At 42.6% G+C, this 17,845-nt stretch overlaps 1 protein-coding gene across 7 annotated transcripts in view; it reads right to left on the reverse strand.

Annotated features, from left to right (window-relative positions):
- HECTD4 (HECT domain E3 ubiquitin protein ligase 4) overlaps window positions 1–16,985 on the reverse strand; it is a 156,770-nt gene extending 139,785 nt beyond the window's left edge. For 6 of the 7 annotated variants that reach the window (XM_037052132.1, XM_037052130.1, XM_037052131.1 and 3 more), the window contains exon 1: window positions 16,637–16,985. In XM_037052132.1, the coding sequence (XP_036908027.1) occupies window positions 16,637–16,813 (177 nt within the window). In that variant the 5' untranslated portion in view covers window positions 16,814–16,985. Of the gene's footprint in view, window positions 1–16,529; window positions 16,551–16,636 lie in introns of those variants that run through there. The other variant, XM_037052135.1, reaches the window with a different exon arrangement.
- Between the last annotated feature and the right edge of the window lie 860 nt (window positions 16,986–17,845).

A 17,845-nucleotide genomic window follows, 5' to 3' on the forward strand; every position in this document is an offset into this window, starting at 1 on the left:
GGTGCTCAGTGCGCGAAGGGGACAAGGCTCATCTTCAGCCCCGGCACTATCACCTCCTACCAGACACGCCAGGGTGGAGTGTGTGTCCAGTGGCTGCCAGGACACAGATAACGGCACGCAGCTGGCCCTCCCTCTGCTATCTCGGAATTCAGCTCAACACCACGGAGATCTTCCCTCGGTAACCAATTTAAATCATCTTCTAACAGTAAAAAACCAGGTGAGTGTTTCAGGGAAGAGGACTATTTCAGGTAGCCCAATAAAGACAACTCTGGAGATTTCTAGAGCTATTATGTATAAACTCTTCATAGTGGCTGGACAGATTCAAACGAACCTCATCCTTTAATACACAGAAACCTTTAATATACAGCAAGGGGGTAAGAGGGAAAGGGTTAGTGTATTTAGTTGTTTCCCCCCCGTTAATTCTACAGATAAATTGTGGAAAGTCATCAGAGTATTTTTACCCATCTTTACACTACACTGCCTGACTTAAATTGTGCCAACGCACAAGAAATATTTCATTACCAAGGATATCATGTGTACCTACTTGGTAACATTAAACAGATAAATAAAATGCTGATAAAATGCTGCTCAGTGTGTTTAAGAAGCAAAAGTTCTAACCTATGCTATTCTAGTCACTACTCTTTCTGTTCCTGATTTCCTAGTCTTTAAAACAAAGACAGAATGACCCACACATAGCTGTTTGAGAAATGTGAATAAAGGGTGTACATGCCTAGCCCATTATCTCTCAAATGTTGGTGTTTTAGTTCAATTTAATAGATTTTTAACAATCATACCACGCTGTGGGTAATAAGAAGGACGCAGTGCTCTCTCATTCACAAATGCACATACGGTTATGGGGAAATTCAGAACTTTTCCCATTTAGCAGCTTTTTGTTTTTGTAATTTACAGAATGCTTCACTTTTAAAATATATCAGGGTAAATGCCACAGTTTCAATATGACTTGGAAACAAGAAAATCATCAATAAACATAAGATATCTGTTTAGTTTGGGTCACATTAGGTCCCTTAAAAGTAAAAACGGTGAAAAAAAGAATAACCCAAAACAAGATCATTAGGTTCAACCTTGCTGGCCTAGGAATTTAAATTCATGATTTAAACATATTATTCACTGTCACCTTCCTAAGAAATGAAAAAGCCTATGAATAAATAGCAGGGCTGGAACAGAAACATCCAAAGAAAAATCTTACTGTTAGATGAGTGAATTACCGTCACTGAATGTTACATTACATAGAAAAGTAAAAGCTTGTAATTATGCTTTTGGGGCATGGGGAGATTTTTACCTCGTGAAGTTGCTGAGGGTGTTCTTTTTGTTTTTAGATAGTAGAGAGGTGTACAGTTTCCACATGCACAGAAACTACACTTAATGGCAAGGCCATGTTTGAGCTGGACTTTACATTTTTTAAATTTATTTACTTATTTTTAGAGAGAAGGGAAGAGAGAAAGAAAAAAAGGAGAGAAACATCAATTGGTTGCCTCTTGCAAGACCTGGCCCACAACCCAGGCAAGTGCCCTGGCGGGGTATCAAACCAATGACCTTTTGGTTCGCAGGCTAGGGTTCAATTTATTGAGCCATACCAGCCAGGGTCAGACTTCACTTCTTGATTTCTTTCCACTATGTATTTGCATCTGTTCAAATGTTAGACAGAATAACAATAAGAAACTCTGAAGAAAGGATGAGAGGAAATGGTAAGGACCATCATCATAAATCTCTGAGCTGCCAAATTATGACTTAGAGCAAGAACACCCATCTGTCCCCCCATTGCCTCGAAGTAGGGTTATAAAACTCCCACGGCAAAATCCATTTAGATTCACTTTCATTTTCAAAAATAACACTCGAAATTCTACCTTTTGGACTATGTTGTAAAGTATCAACAGGATGGGTGATGATCTAAGAAAGAGGAGAAAAACATACACACTTTGAGAACATTTAACATCTTGAAATCAAATACCAAGAACCAACAATCTTTTGATAGCTCCTTACTCAAGAAACTGACCCTACCAGCCAAAGTCTTTAATATCCAAGAGCACACTGTGATGAATAAGAATCTAAAGTAATCAGTGATAGACAGAAACAAGCCGGGTAGCTAGCTGCACTGTCCCTTCTGCCCAGCTGCTCCAGACACTCTTTTTCCACGCTTCAATTTCTTCATGAAATGAATTTTCTTTACATGTATAAGAGCTTTGCTTTTCCTTATTATGGTCTAAAAGCTTTGTTCAATCTTATAGTGAGAATCCTCCAAAAGCAGAGGTTTTTTTAAAAATTAAATAAAAGCTCTGTTTCTCTTCTTTATGATACCAAATTGAGGTCAAAAGACTGGATTTTTCCTCACCTTCTCTGAAAAGACTGAAACTGCGTTTGTGTTTTGGAGGTAAAGAAAGGGGCTAGCCCTGGGGCTGGTATGGGTCAGTGGATCGAGTACTAGCCTGTGAATGAAAGAGTCGCTGGTTCAATTCCCAGTCAGGGCACATGCCTGGGTTGGTGGCCAGGTCCCTGGTGGTGGGGGCACACAAGAGGCAACCACACATCGATGTCTCTTTTCCTTTCTTTCTCCCTCCCTTCCCCTCTCTCTAAAAATAAATAAATAAAAATCTCAAAAAAACCCCAACCATTTCTAAGGGACAAAAAAGAAGGTAGGGATGGAGGGGGACAATGAGCAGGGAGGGGCATGGTCTGGCCCAGGGCAATGCTGAACTTCATTCAGGTCATCTATAATAAAATGTACCAAGTCCAGAAAGACTTGGCTGCAAAATAACACAGCTATATAACAAAAAATTTCTGTTCTATTTAGGTACTTGAAAATACAGGTAGCAAAGAAAGAAATTTTTTTAACTATCACCCTGGTTTTAAACACACAGAGCACAAATGTAATAGCTCCTCAAAAATGCTGCAGCGGAAACTGGTGCGTGGCTTGTGCGGAGCCCTTGTGTGCGGTGAAGAGAACCTCGGAACTTCTGCAAGAGAGTCGGCTGCTGAAAGGCTGGAAGGCAGCACCTTGGTTTTCATGTTAGCACACATCCATGACAAGGGCGAAGTCTTGCCTTAGCCCACGCCAAAACAGAATGACGGCGCCATGGAAACAAGCAGAAGGACTTCATAAGGACTATGGACCGGACTGGGCAGCCCCTGACCAGCAGCCACCACGGCCAGGTGGAAACTGTGCTGACACCTCTGGCAAAGCTCTCCGGGCAGCTCTGCAGTTCCAGGGATGAGCACATGGCTCCACGGCAGGCTTGGGACAACTGAAAACAGGTGAGGGATTCTTACTATGTGCCTTTTTAGGCAAATGGATATTTCACCAAACCTATGCTACTTCCCTAAATTCTAACCATGCTACCCCAAAGAAAAGGGGTATCTGAAATTATAAACCCACCTACAGACTGTTTTCATCACCTCTCCCACAGAAGGACATATTATACCATTAGAAAAGTGCCAGTTTCTTGACTTTCATGTTTCCCCAAATGTGGCTTTTCCTTGGGTTTCAACAATGACTGCTGAACGGAGATAAATTGAGTTATTTTAAGAGACTACGACCAGAGCCTTTCAGGCTGCGAGGCAAAATCCCAAAATAAATTCTAAACTTTGACTTTGAAAAGTTAGGCTAAATCTCCACTTCCTGTACCCCTAGGAACTACCTGCTTGCCGAATTACAGAAATATAACTCTCAGATGTGAAGGGTCATTTTAATCATATCAGCCAGTATCTGCCCAAATGTAATAGGTACAATACAAGATTAGTAATAGCTGCCCTTTTTTTCTGACATTCTGTAGCCTGGCTCCCAAAAGAGACAGAAAAAGGGTAAAACTAGGGTGTTAATCAGATGCTCCTATAAAAACCAGGGAATAATATCTTGAATCTCAAATTATTTTGAGTCATCACTACAATATTACTCTCACCCATAATATATACTGGTTATTTCAACTCCTAGTTCAGTTTTTTAAAAAATATTTTATTTATTTATTTATCTTTAGAGGGGAAGGAGAAAGGGAGAGAAACTTCAATGTATGGTTGCCTTTCATGCGTCCCCTGCTGGGAACTGGCCTGCAACCCAGGCATGTGCCCTGACTGGGAATTGAACTGCGATCCTCTGGTTCACAGGCCTGTGCTCAATCCACTGAGCTACAGCAGCCAGGGCCTAGTTCACTTTTAAACATTGCAGATGTTAAGCATTTGAGTCTGGTACAAACAAAAAAAAAGAGGCTCAAAACAGAGAAATGCTGCCCTACTGATCAAGTCTTTATTCTGTACTTAACTCAGCGTAAGATTAAAGGGGTTCCCCGTTGTCATCTCTCAGCTGCACCACACCTGGATCATCAAAAGGAAATCAGTATCAAGAAATAAAGAAGGTCCTGGCTGGGTGGCTCAGTTGGTTAGAGCATTGTCCTCGTAAGTCAAAGTTGTGAGTTCGATCCCGGATCAGGACAGGTATAAGAATCAAACAATGGCCTTGGCTGGTGTAGCTCAGTGGATTGAGCACGGGCTGCGAACCAAACAAAGGGTCGCTAGTTTGATTCCCAGTCAGGGCACATGCCTGGGTTGCAGGCCAGGTCCCTAGCAGGGCCCTTGTGAGAGGCATCCACACATTGATGTTTCTTTCCCTCGCTCCCTCCCTTCCCCTTTCCCTAAAAATAAATAAAATCCTTTTAAAAAAAATCAATGAATGTGTAAATGTGTGGAACAACAAATTGATTTTCTTCCTCTTTCTCTCCTTTCCTTTCTCTCTCTAAAATCAATAAAAACAAAATTCCTTTTTAAAATTTTTTATTTTTAAATTTTATTTATTTTTATTTCCCTCTCAACTGATAGAGAGGGAAAAAGAGAGAGAAAGAGAAGGAGAAAAATGCTGCTGTGGGAGAGAAACATCTGTCAGTTGCCTCTTATATGTGCCCCAAACAGGGACCAAACCCAGGCATGTGTCCTGACTGGGAACTGAACCAGCGACCCTTCACTTTTTAGGATAACACCCAACCAAATGAGCCACACCAGTCAGGGCAAAATAAAATTCCTTAAAAATAAAAAATAAAGACTGTAATTCTTCTTTTGTGTACCAACAGATGAAAACACGTTGACACAGAGTCTCCTTGTACATTCTCAATTATTTTATTTCAACAAAAAGAGAAGTACCATTAGCCTACAGAACTGTGAGACAATAAAATATCTATTTAAAAAAAGAAAGAACTACCATATGATCTCACCTATAAGTGGAACCTAATCAACAAAACAAACAGAAAGGACACAGGACAGAACCAAGAGGGACAGGTTCGAGGTGGGAGGCGGGGATGGGTGGGGACGGAGGCGGGGAGTCGGGGTTGCAAATGGAGACAATTGTACTTGAACAACGATAAACATATAGTCCAGTACACAGACGCTGTATTGTAGAACTGTACACCTGAAGCCTATATGATTTTACTAATCAGTGTTACCCCAATAAATTCAATTAGAAAGAAAAGGAAAAGCATGCATATCAATAGAGATAGGAGGTCCAGATTTTCCAGTCTGTTCTGTGAATAGCTACATTATAGCTACATTCTGTGAATAGCTAATATTTTTTATTTATTTATTTATTTTAAATTTAATTTTAATTTTTATTTCTTATTCAAGTACAGTTTTCTGTGTTATATTCCCAGCCCTGCCCACCCCCACTGCTCCCCACCTCCCTCCCATTTCCGCCCCCCACCTTAGTTATTGTCCATGTGTCCTTTATACTTCTTCATGTGAGTCCATCCCCTTTTCCCCTATGATTCTCTCCCCTCTCCCCTCTGGACCCTGTCAGCCTGTTCCGTATTTGAGTGTCATTGGTCATATTTTGCTTGCTTGTTTGTTTTGTTGTTTAGATTCCTGTTAACGGTGATATCATATGGTATTTGTCTTCCACCACCTGGCTTATTTCGCTCAGCGTAATGTTTTCCAGTTCCATCCGTGATGTTGCAAAGGGCAGGAGCTCCTTCTTCCTTTCTGCAGCATAAAATTCCATTGTGTAAATGTACCATAGCTTTTTGATCCAGTCATGCAGTCATTTACCGATGGGCATCTAGGTTGCTTTCAACTCTTGGCTATCGTAAATTGTGCTACTATGAACATCGGGGTGCACAGGTTCTTTTGGATTGGTGTTTCAGGGTTCTTAGGATATACTCCTAATAGTGGAATTGCTGGGTCAAAGGCATGTTCATTTTTAGATTGTGTTGGTCTGAAATCAGTAATGCAAACTACAGAATACACAGCAAACAGAGTAGATCTGTTACAAATACAAGCTAAATGTTAATATTTTGTTGGTATAAAACCACTACTTGAATGCTGCATCTGTAAGTATTAGCATTACTAAGCCTACAATTTGCATAAAACAGTTTACAAATTACAAATCTCCATACTGGTTAATCTAAAATTGCTACACTGTGCTATGACCTAGTAATTCAGCCAACAGCAGGTTTCAGCAGAAACACTAGGGATTCAAGTGTGGAGTCCAAGTGTCCCATCACGGAACATGAATTATTCTACAGTTGTGCTTACCAGCACTTTAGAAACTCAAAGCTCCACATAAACATTCAACATCATTGGGAGAGAAATCATTTAGCACTATAAAAATCCCTTTAAATTACAAACTGTCAATAGTAATGAGTTGCAGAAACACATTTTCATTTTAATAATTACTACAAATGTATAATTTATCAAAATTTATTAAACAAATAACACTCTAAATGCCAAAAATCTTTTAACTTTCTATAAGATTAAATTATCTTTAAAGAAAACAGATGTAAAGAAAAAGCAGTAATGTACAACAGAATAACAATAGTACATCCATAAATTCCTATGCAACCATTACAATTATGTTAAGTTAATTTGACAAAATAGTCCCAATAAGTGATTAAAGGACACAAAACTGTGTAGAGTATATAATCCCAATGTTATATATATGAAGAAAACAGAATTTGCAATTCACGTAAAATAATACTGAATGTCAACTGTAGTTGAAAACTATTTTTAATTAAAAAAGAGAAAAATAGTAAAAAATTAATTAATATGGCTATTTCTAAATAGTGCAATCAAAGGCTATTTCTTTCCCCTCTTATACTTTTAGGTCTTTTTTCTATTTTCTACAATATCCAGGCATCCCTTTCTTATAACCAAAGTTTGGCACAGCATTAAAATACAATCAGCTTAAAATCAGTTATTTTTCACATAGGTCAAAAAACAGAATGACTCCACATACTGGCATGTGAGAGAGAAAATTTGAAGACAGTCCGAGTTGAGACAGTCTGTGTAACAATTGCCTTGGCCTCTGACACATTTAGGGGCCAGTGCATCTCTCCCCAGAGTGGACAGCTCCCTGGCTCTGCTGGCCCCTGGCAGCATCCCCAGACCATCAGTATAAGAAGCTGTGGCTCCCTCCTGCCTATATAAGGACATGGTCTGTATTAACTGGATTACCAACCAAAACGGGTATATGTCAGAAGGCCAAGGAGATCAAGCAACAGGAGCAGTCCTCTGAAGGGATATGATAACAGCGAGGCGGCAGGGACAGAAAACTGGCTCCTTCTCACCGACCGTGGTGCAGCAGCTTAAGCCAGTATTGGGCTTTCACTCCAATATTCCACTCCATTCCACTCCAAGTGGAAGCCCAATATTGGCTTAAGCAAATAATAAATTTAAAATTTTTTATTTTATTTATTTATTTTTTCAGGGCTAAATGTCTGGTTTTATTTTTATTTTTATTATTATTTTTAAAATATTTTTTGATTATAGCATTACATTTGTTCTAGTCCCCCCTTCATTCCCCTCCACTCTGCACACCCCCTCCCCCACCATTCCCCCCCTTTAGTTTATGACCATGTGTCTCAAGTTCTTTAGACTTTATATTTCCCCTACTATCCTTGCCCTCCCCCATCTAGTTTCTACCTACTGTCTATGCTATTTTTTGTACCTTCTCCCCCCTTCTCCTCCTCCCACTCTCCTTCCCTTGTATCTCCCACTCCCCTGTACCTTCTCCTCCTCCCACTCCTCCATGTGTTCTTCATTTCTATGGTTCCACTCCTGATCTAGCTGTCCTCTTGGTTTGCTTTTGTTTTAGGTGTGGTTGTTAATAACTGAGTTTGCTGTCCTTTCCTGTTCATATTTTGCATCTTCTTTTTCTTAGATAAGTCCCTTTAACATTTCATATAATAAGGGCTTGGTGATGATGAACTCCTTGAACTTGATCTTATCTGAGAAGGACTTTATCTGTCTTTCCATTCTAAATGAGAACTTTGCTGGATAGACCACATACAGTGTCACAACCCAGCAACTGAGTTGTCCCGCCCTGGTGAATACCTAGGGCTCCGCTCCTCATACGGTAACAGGCATGAACAGTCCAAAATATGGCTCAAGAAGAACTCAAAGCCCCAGAGCCGATAACTCTAAGTGAAAAAGAAATAGCGAACCTCTCAAATGCACAGTTCAAAACACTAGTGATCAGGATGCTCACAGAACTGGTTGATTATAGTCACAAATTAGAGGAACATATGAAGGCTAAACTAATTGAAATGAAGGGAAATGCACAGGAAACCAATAGTGATGGAAAGGAAACTGGGACTCAAATCAATGGAGTGGACCAGAAGGAAGAACGAAACATCCAACCAGAAAAGGATGAAGAAACAAGAATTCAAAAAAATGAGGAGAGGCTTAGGAACCTCCAGGACATCTTTAACCGTTCCAACATCCGAATTACAGGGGTACCAGAAGGCGAAAAGAAACAGCCACGAGTAAATTTAAATTTTTAAAAAATCTTAATTTATTTTTTGAGAGAGGGAAGGGAGGGAGAAAGAGAGGGAGAGAAATACCAGTCAGTTGCCTCTCACACACCCCAACTGGGGTCCTGGCCCGCAACCCTGGCATGTGCCCTGATCTGGAATCAAACCAGTGACCTTTTGGTTCTCAGCCTGGAAGTCAGTCCACTGAGCCACAATAACCAGGGCAAGCTAATGACAGATTTAAGCAAATCCATGAATTCTAAAATAATCTCTCTGAGGGTAGGAGGAAAAGGGGTCCTATCAAGCACTGTTACTTGGAGTATGAACTGGAATGATCTCTTTGGAGAGCAATTTGGCAATATCTATTAAAATTTAAAATGGTCACCTATGACCCTAGGAATTCTACTTCTTGGGAATTACTCTAGAGAAATACTCCCACATGTACAAAAACAGGCACGCAAGGATATGCACTAAAGGACCATTTATAATAGTGAAAAGCGTCATGGTAGTCTAAAGAATGGCCCTCCCCAAGATGTCCTAATCCTCAGAACCTGTGAATATGATTGCGGATGGCAAGGAGGACTTTGCAGTTGTGATTAGATTAGGATCTTGAGATGGACAGAGACTGGATTATCTGGTGGGCTCTAGATGTAGTCACAAGGGTCTTTGTAAGAAGAATGTGGGAGGAGTCAGAAATAAAGGAATGGTGACAGATCAGAGAGTAAGGTGACAAACTCTGAAGACGGAGGAAGGGGCCACAAGCCAAGGAACAAGGCGGGCCACTGGTGGCCAGGAAAAGGCGAGGGAAGAGCACCCTCTGAGAGTCTCCGGCAGCAACCAGACCCACCAACACCCGATTTTAACCCAGTGCGACTCATCTCTGACTTCTGGCCTCCAAAAACATAAAAGAACAAGTTTGTGTTGTTTTAAGCCACTAAATTGGCAATAATTTGTTAGCACAGCAACAGAAAACTAAGACATACATCAACAGGGCAATGCCCCCCCAAAACTGTGGTATTTCTGGAGTCTTGTGTGGTACTTCAAAAAATATAGTAGATCTATACCTAGAGACATAGATAGACCAAAAAATCATTGAGTTTTTTAAATAAGCAAGTTACAGAAAGGTATGTCCAGCATCACAAAGTGTTATGTATAAACAGACACATAAACATACGCATTCAAAAACAGTTTTGAATAAAAAAACATTTCTCCCCGATTTAACTGGGATGGGGAGTAGATGGAGACCAAGAGTAGGGGTGGTAGTCAAAAAAGGAACTTCCGCCTCATCTGTTACTTTCATTTTATTTATTTTTAGATTTTATTTATTTATTTTTAGAGAGAGGGAAAGGGAGAGAGACAGGGAAGGAGAGAAACATCGATGTGTGAGAGATACATTGGTTGGTTGCCTCTTGCACACCCCAACTGGCCCCCAACCCAGGCATGTGCATTGACTGGAGAGTGAGCTGGCGACGCTTTAGCCCGCAGCCAGCACTCAATCCACTGAGCCACACCAGCCAGGGCACTTCCACTTTTTAAAAGAATGTATTCATGTATTAGTTTTTAAAAATGTAATGGATATATAAGCTATATTAAAAATGCATGATCCAAGTAAATGTTTTACAATTTCTGCTGTCTTCTCTCCTGACGTAATTGCATTTGTCCCATAGTTGCTCACCTTATTTACATGTCTACATTGCCTATTGTCTAAACATCTTGCAAAGCAGACCACCGTTGTAAAACAAGATGCAGAGAGTGGGAGGAAGGAGAAAACACAGGAACTAATGGTTCATAATTATCACCACAGACACTCAGGGCTTGGGAAAGAACAGGTGGATGACAATCCACCCAGTAGCCCTGGCCAACAGGTGGTATTTTGTGACAGTCAATGCAGAAGCCAAGAAGACAGATAATAATCAAAACTGATTTATTTAACAAGACCTTAGGCAAACAATTGGAGGAAAACTGAAATGAAGACTATCTATTATCTCATCTGCCTAGCTATATTGCAAATAAACTGGGAACGAAGAAAATTCCAGAGGAATCTCTCACTGAATCGATCAATATCTCTCTCTCTTTCACACATGCGCTCTCTCTCTCTCTCTCTCTCTCTCTCTCTCTCTCACACACACACACACACTATCTCTACTACCCACTACTAAAGAAAAAGATTCTGTTGATGGGATCATTTGCTTTGTGAGTGCTGAGTGAATAAGCACAAGCTTAACCTTCCAGTAACATAGCATCTTATGGAGTCCATACAGTGACCACACATAAGAACACTCCTCCCTAGCTTATTCTTACATTAACCTTGTTATTATCCCCCTCTTAAAAGTGATGACATGCTCTAGCACCATGGTTTCAGACCCTAGACCCTGGACTGGAGTCGGACCTACTTCAGTCTCAGTTTTGCTACCAACAGCATGAACTTTGTCAAGTTCCTCTGCCTCAGTGCCACAGGTCCTTATTTTATGACAGTACCGCCTCATAAGGTCTTTGTGAGGACTAAATGGGTTAATGCGTGGGGAGTGATTAGCACTGAGCCTGGCACACAATATGCTGACACTGTTGTCATGGTGGTGGCAGAGGTGGTGACAGTGATGACAAAGAAGCTGCAGTGGAAGAGGAAACCAGGGATTACTAAAGGTGTGGAACTTGCCCAAGGTCACACAGCTAGTAAGGGGCAGGGCTAGAATTACAATCCCAGCCTGACTCTCTGAGCCTGCCTTTGACCTCTAGACAGTACTGCCTTCCACAGTCCTCAGATACCTCGTGTTAACTTCACAGCTAGTCAGCCAAGCCCGAGAGCTTCTGAACCATTCGCCCGGGCTCACAGAACTCTGCACCAAGATTCAGCAACTCTTATTCCAGTGCTCATTAATTACATGGTAATTAATTCTACTGGTGAACAAAGGTAGTTTATTCATGTATTCAGTGACACTTCTAAATCCAGAGTTTAGAATTCTATAAAAACACATAAACACTTTCTAAAGAATTTTAACCAAGGGATAAGCAGGTCAACATTTATAAATCCAAATAATGTCTTAAAAATTTCACTTGAGTGTATCCTAAGTATCCAAGGCCTTGACTATTTCAGATGATTAGCTCCAAACCCAAATTCTGCATCTCTTCCATGAAAAAACAAAACAAAACAAAAAACCAGTAATGAACAACAAACAAAAACCTTTGCCAAGCCTTTTTTTCATTTCCTAAGTATCAGTAAAGCATTCTGGGTCTATGTGGGGTTTTGTTTGTTTTATTAAGGTGTAACTGGCATGAAATAAACTACACACATTTAAAGTGTAGAGTTTAATAATTTTGACACATGAAACATACAACCATGAAACCATCACTACCATCAAATAGGGATCATGACCATCACCCCAAAAGTTTCCCCAGGCTCCTCTGCGCCCACTCTCTGATCCCTGCCTGCCTGCCTCCATCTCCAGGCGACACTGGACTGTCTGTTTTCTGTCACTAGAAATTTGTATGTGTTACCCACGATTTCCATAGAAATGTGCTCCTGTTTGGGTTCTCAGGATAAATTGATGTTGTGAATATCAACAGTTCATTTATTTTTATTGCTGAGTAGAACTTCCCATATGGATGTACCACACTTGTTTATCCATTTACCTGCTGGACAGTTTTTAGCGATCACAAATAAAGGTGCCATGAACATTCATGCTCAACCCTTTCAATGGTGTGTGTGTGTGGCAGGGGCAGAGGGGCATCCTTATAAATAAGTACAATGAAACACAAGAAACACTAACCAAAATGCTCAGGTTCAAAATTATTGTAATTTTTTACTATAATGTAAAAAATATCTTGGCCACCTTGGGCAAGTCAATTAGCATCTCTGTCACCATCCATATGCATGATGCCTGTCCCCACCTGGAGTCTGCAGAGAAAAATGAGATAGGAAGCAGAAACCTTTTGGAACTCTCACAAATGAGCTACTGCTTAAAAATAAATACATACATACATACATACATATATAAATTCCCTTTATTTAAAAAAGACTAATGTTCTATGAAATATAATGCAAAATTCAATAATATTTGAGTGGGCATTTTTGAGCTATTGGTTTTTAATTTCTTTTAAATTTATGTTGACTTGAACTCTTAAAAATAATTTCCTACATGCTTTTTGCTTTTGCCAGCAATGCAAAGTTAAATACAGATAGCTATTTTAAAGGCCAAGAAAGAGCCTCACTCTGCATTTTTGAGTCACACAAAGTAAGGCAAAGTCCTTATCTATAAGGCCCTCCTTGGTGTGCATCTCCCGTCCACCATCCCCTATCATCATCCTCTCCCCTTTGCTCAGGGGGCTCAGAGTTCTCAGCTGAGGATGCTGAGGATGCTTCCCTCCCAGGGGCTTGGCTCTTGCTCTCAGCTGCTGGAATGAACTTTCCCAGTAGCCATATGGTATTCTCTCACTTCCTTCAGGTCTCTGCTCAAAAGCCATCTTGGGCCTTCCTTTCCTGCTCACCCTATGTAAAATTAAGCCCTCCTGCACTATTATTCCCCCCCTCCTCTCCCAGCTAGACTTTTCTCCACAGCACTTATCATTTGCCATTTATGATATATATTTGATGATTTGTTATTGTCTATATTCTCCCACTAAAATAAAAGCATTTTAAGAACAAGGATTTTTTTAAATCCCTTTCTATGTCCCCAATGCCTGTGACAGTGGGCCTATCTCACTCCTGAATTCCACCAATACTCATTGAATAAATTTGTCGATTAAATACTACTTGACTTAAATACTTTCTTTTAGAATTTACTGAGGAAAAAGCTCTTAATTCAAATGCTCATCTCTTGCTTAAATTAAAACACTAAGTTCATGTTAATGTGCTTCTCGGGATGGGTTCTTTTTTCATATTGACAGTTAACTTTGAGCAGCGCTGACCGAGTGGAAAAAAAAAAAACAACCCAGGAATTTGAAGTCAGAAAAGCTAGGGTTCAACCCTCTGCCCTTCCAAAACTAGCTACACTACGGCGACCAAGTCATAATCGCTCCCATCTCAGGTAACTTCTCTCTAAAATGAGAGAAATTATTATCACCAAGGACTCTTCTTGCTCTAAAAATCAGAAAGTGTATTGCAACTAATGCAATCTTTTAAAAAAATTTTATAAGACTTTATTTGAGCCAAGCTGATGACAACTGCTGGGAAGCAAGATCACAAATGTTCGCTACAGCAGTCTTTTTTTTAAAAAAGATTTTATCTATTTATTTTTAGAGAGGGGGGGAAGGGAGGGAGAAAGAGAGAGAAAGAAACGTTGATGTGCAAAAGAAACATGGATTGGTTGCCTCTCACAAGCCCCAGCCGGAGACCTGGCCTGCAACCCAGGCATGTGCCCTAACCAGGACACTAACCAGTGACCTTTCCCTTTGCAGGACAGCACCCAACCCCCTGAGCCACACCAGTCCGGGCACTAGTGTATCTTCTGCATTAAGGTTACCGACCATAAATTAGTTTAGTTTGAGTCTCACCTCCCAAAATGAAAAATGGATAACTGAAGGATTCTACAGAACTATAAAACCCTGGTGAAAAGGACCATCATTGTCCTAGCTGGGTAGGTCACTTGGTTAGAGTCTCATCCCAATATACCAAGTTTATGGGTTTGATCCCCGGCCAGGGCATATATGAGAAGCAGCCAATAAATGCATAAGTAAGTGGAACAACAAATCAATGTTTCTCTTTCTTTCCCTTCCCCTCTCTCTACATGAAGGCATGTGTTTGAGATGAACATTCCTGGGGTTCATGTCCAGGCTCACTTCTCCACGAGTAATCTTGAGCAAGTTACACACCTGCACTTGATTTGCCTCATCTGTACAATGGGTACAATATTTACAACTGTTACAATGGGTATCAACATGTAGCTAGAAGGATCCTTTTGAGGATTTAAAAGGATTAGGCCTGACAAAAGGATACATTTAATCAAGATTATTACAATATAATTAATAATTAATTTAAATAATTAAATGCGAAGAACATACACAAACACAAATTCAATAGCCACAAAAATATTCTTAGTCACCCATTTCTCCTGATACTACCTAGCCTACATAACATGAGGAAAGAAATGAAAAAAGTTCTTCACAACTGCCAGTCATATAAACATTTACCACCCTTACGTGCACATACTGGTTCCTGATAGGTCAGACCAAAACATTTTTAAGGGCTTTTTTTTTGTTACTCTGTCAGGCTAGAGATGTTCTTTGGTTTAAAATCACTCTTCTGAGGAAATAGCTGACAAATTCACTCCATACATTTATACAGTAAACATCTTAGGAAAACCATCTTAACAATTCAGGTATTTTTCACCACTACTCTTTTTAATCTTAAAAATAAATAAATGACATAGATTCGTTTTTTGGACCTATGAATTTAAGATTAATCTCTAATAAAGAAAGAGCATTTATGTTCATATATTTAAATACAACAGAGTCAGTTAAGTCAAAAGCTTCCATCATCATAACATACTATCCCTTGAGTTTTCCAGCAGATAAGACACTCAGACACACCTTGCTTTTTATAGAACAGGCCCAAATGAGACACGATAGAACTATGATTCAATGTTAGGAATTCCCTACCAACTTGTATCTTCCTTTTTTTTGGTGGCCACACTGTAAAATAAACCAATTAAGAGTTCACAAGGAGAATGCCGCAACCTCAATCTCAAATCCAGACACAAAATACAGTGGAACGTTTTCACATCTCAGGCACGTCCAAATGTCTCAGGCAACGCGATCTGATCACTGCCGCTTCCAGAAACACAGTAATGGGGTTTAATCCATTTCTATAAATGTCCGTGGTGCCAAAGTGCATGCAAAACCGCAAAACACAAAAGATTGCTCGCATTCCGTTTATAGCCAGAAGACAGGCCATCCTCTCTGCGCCCTACCCCAGAGTCTTCTTTGCGACAATAAGAATGTCATGACACTCCATGCTACCTACACATGAAAATGTCATTCCACAAAGTGACAAAGTGGAGGAGCGCAGCGTCAGCCTCGGTGGCCTGGATGAAACGAGGAAACGAAACAGCCGGTATTCCCACCTCCGGGCTAAGGGGAAACCAAGTGCAGCCGATGGAAAGTTCCCATCGCCCAAGCATATTTGGTTTCCTTCTGCCCCCACAGCAGGGGCACGATTGCTGAGATTTGCTTTTGCACCTGCCATGGCTCCTAAGCCCGGGCTTCTCCGCGCCCCCCGCGCTCACGAAAAGGCCTTCTGGCCTAAGACGCCCGTGACCCTTCGCGGAGGGCGCACGGAGGCCGCTGTAGCATCCCCCTCGCGGTCCACACCGCCCGCTACCCTGACAAAGGCCCCATGTCAATCCGACGCATGACACACAGAAGTTGCTGGATCGCCCACCGCGGACCGGCATCTGCCACTAACCTCTCTGGGGCCGGGGCCAGGGCCGGGGCGGGGGGTGGGGGGGTGGGGACGGCGTGAATCAACACAGAACTGGGGAAGGAAAGCGGGGACACAGATATACATCGTTAAAATTAAAATGTCCCCAAAGCTGAGCAACCTGGGTGTGCCCTGGGAGTGAGTCCGGGGGTCCGTGGGGGAGGGGAGCGCGGACGGGGAGGCAGCAGAGGCTCCTCCAGGGCGTGAAGGCCGTGCGGGGTGAGAGTCTAATAAAACGCCGGGTGTCGGATCGTTCCAAAAAAACCCGCAGCTGAAATCCCCGGAGGGCCTGAGGATGCGAGCAGGGAGGGAGGGAGAAGGACGGGCTGCAGACCCGCAGGTCCCCCACCTGCCCGCCGCGCGCCCACACACACCTGCCCCGGCAGCTCTCGGGGCCTCGGGGCCGGGGCGAGAGAGCCCGACCCCGGAGGCGCGGGGCTGACGGGCTGACGGCGGCGACCAGGGGGGCAACCTCGCTCACCTCCAGGTCGGTGTCGGCGGCCTCCGGGGCCCCGAGGATCTCACTGGGCAGCTCGGCCAGGTCGGTGACGCGGATCAGCCCGTCATGCAGAAAGATGGTCTCTTCTTTCACTGAGAGCCACTGCGCCGAGTCCGCGGCAGCCGCCGCAGCAGCTGCCGCGGCCGCCGACGAGCCCATGGCCCCGGCTGAGGGGCTGACGGAGAGGCGCAGCCGCCCGGCCCGGGGAGACGCGAGCAGGAGTCGCGGCGATTACCAGTCCATGGCAGCAGCAGCCGCGCCCGCCTGCAACGCCCCGCTTGCCGCCTCGCCCGTGCAGCTCCGCCCTAGGCGGTCCGAGCCGCCATCCCCCCACCCCCCCGGCCCCGGAGACCCCGGCCCCGCCGCCACCGCTACTGCCACCGCCGCCGCCCTGAGGAGCAGGATCCGCCTCCGGCGCTCGGCAGCCAACTGTCAGTGAGACGCCATGTTGGGGGCGGGGGCTCCCGGCATGCCCCGCGGAGCGGACAATGCGGGCCCCGCCCACCGATGGCCCCGCCCACAGCCCGACAGCCCGGGCTACTGTATCTGTGGGATCTCCACGTCGCCTTTCAATTCGTTTTACTGTCAGATTGTTTCTCCCGCTCCCCTTCTTTCCCTAGCCATTTGGGTACACCCTGGGTCTGCAGTCCACCTGGGGAAGGGGCTACCGCCTTCTCTCCTTCCCCTACTCAGGTGTGCACCTCTCGCTCAGACAAGAGCCCCAACCCTGGGCAGAGCATAGAGGTTCACTCCCTGCTCTCACGTTCAAATATGATATATGAAAAAAATATGGCACAGAACAGACGCTGCAAACTTGTGCATAAGCCCTTGGTAGAGCCGCACAGTAGATGCTTCATAGTAACTGAAAAGTCTAGTACCTAATAAGCACTCAAAACAGTGAAAAGAAACACCAGTCACAATGCTTGGTGCCCACTGTCTGGCACTTACTAAATGATCCCTGAATGGAAGTTAAAACTATCGTTATATTTTATCAATATTCAACACGGATTGACACACTTTAAAAATATGCACGCCATCCCATTCTTATAAAAGCAGGAAAGAACTGTATGTGTTGAGAAAAATGTGTGGGAGAAAACATAAATTGTTAATGTGAGTAGCCAAACAGAGGGGACTGGTCTAGAATGTTATGTTATCTTTGTTATGTTATCTGGTCTAGAATGAGAATGTTTT

This window comes from Sturnira hondurensis, unplaced genomic scaffold (genome assembly GCF_014824575.4).
Source record: "Sturnira hondurensis isolate 20B ecotype Veracruz unplaced genomic scaffold, ASM1482457v3 Scaffold0007406, whole genome shotgun sequence".
NCBI lineage: Eukaryota > Metazoa > Chordata > Mammalia > Chiroptera > Phyllostomidae > Sturnira > Sturnira hondurensis.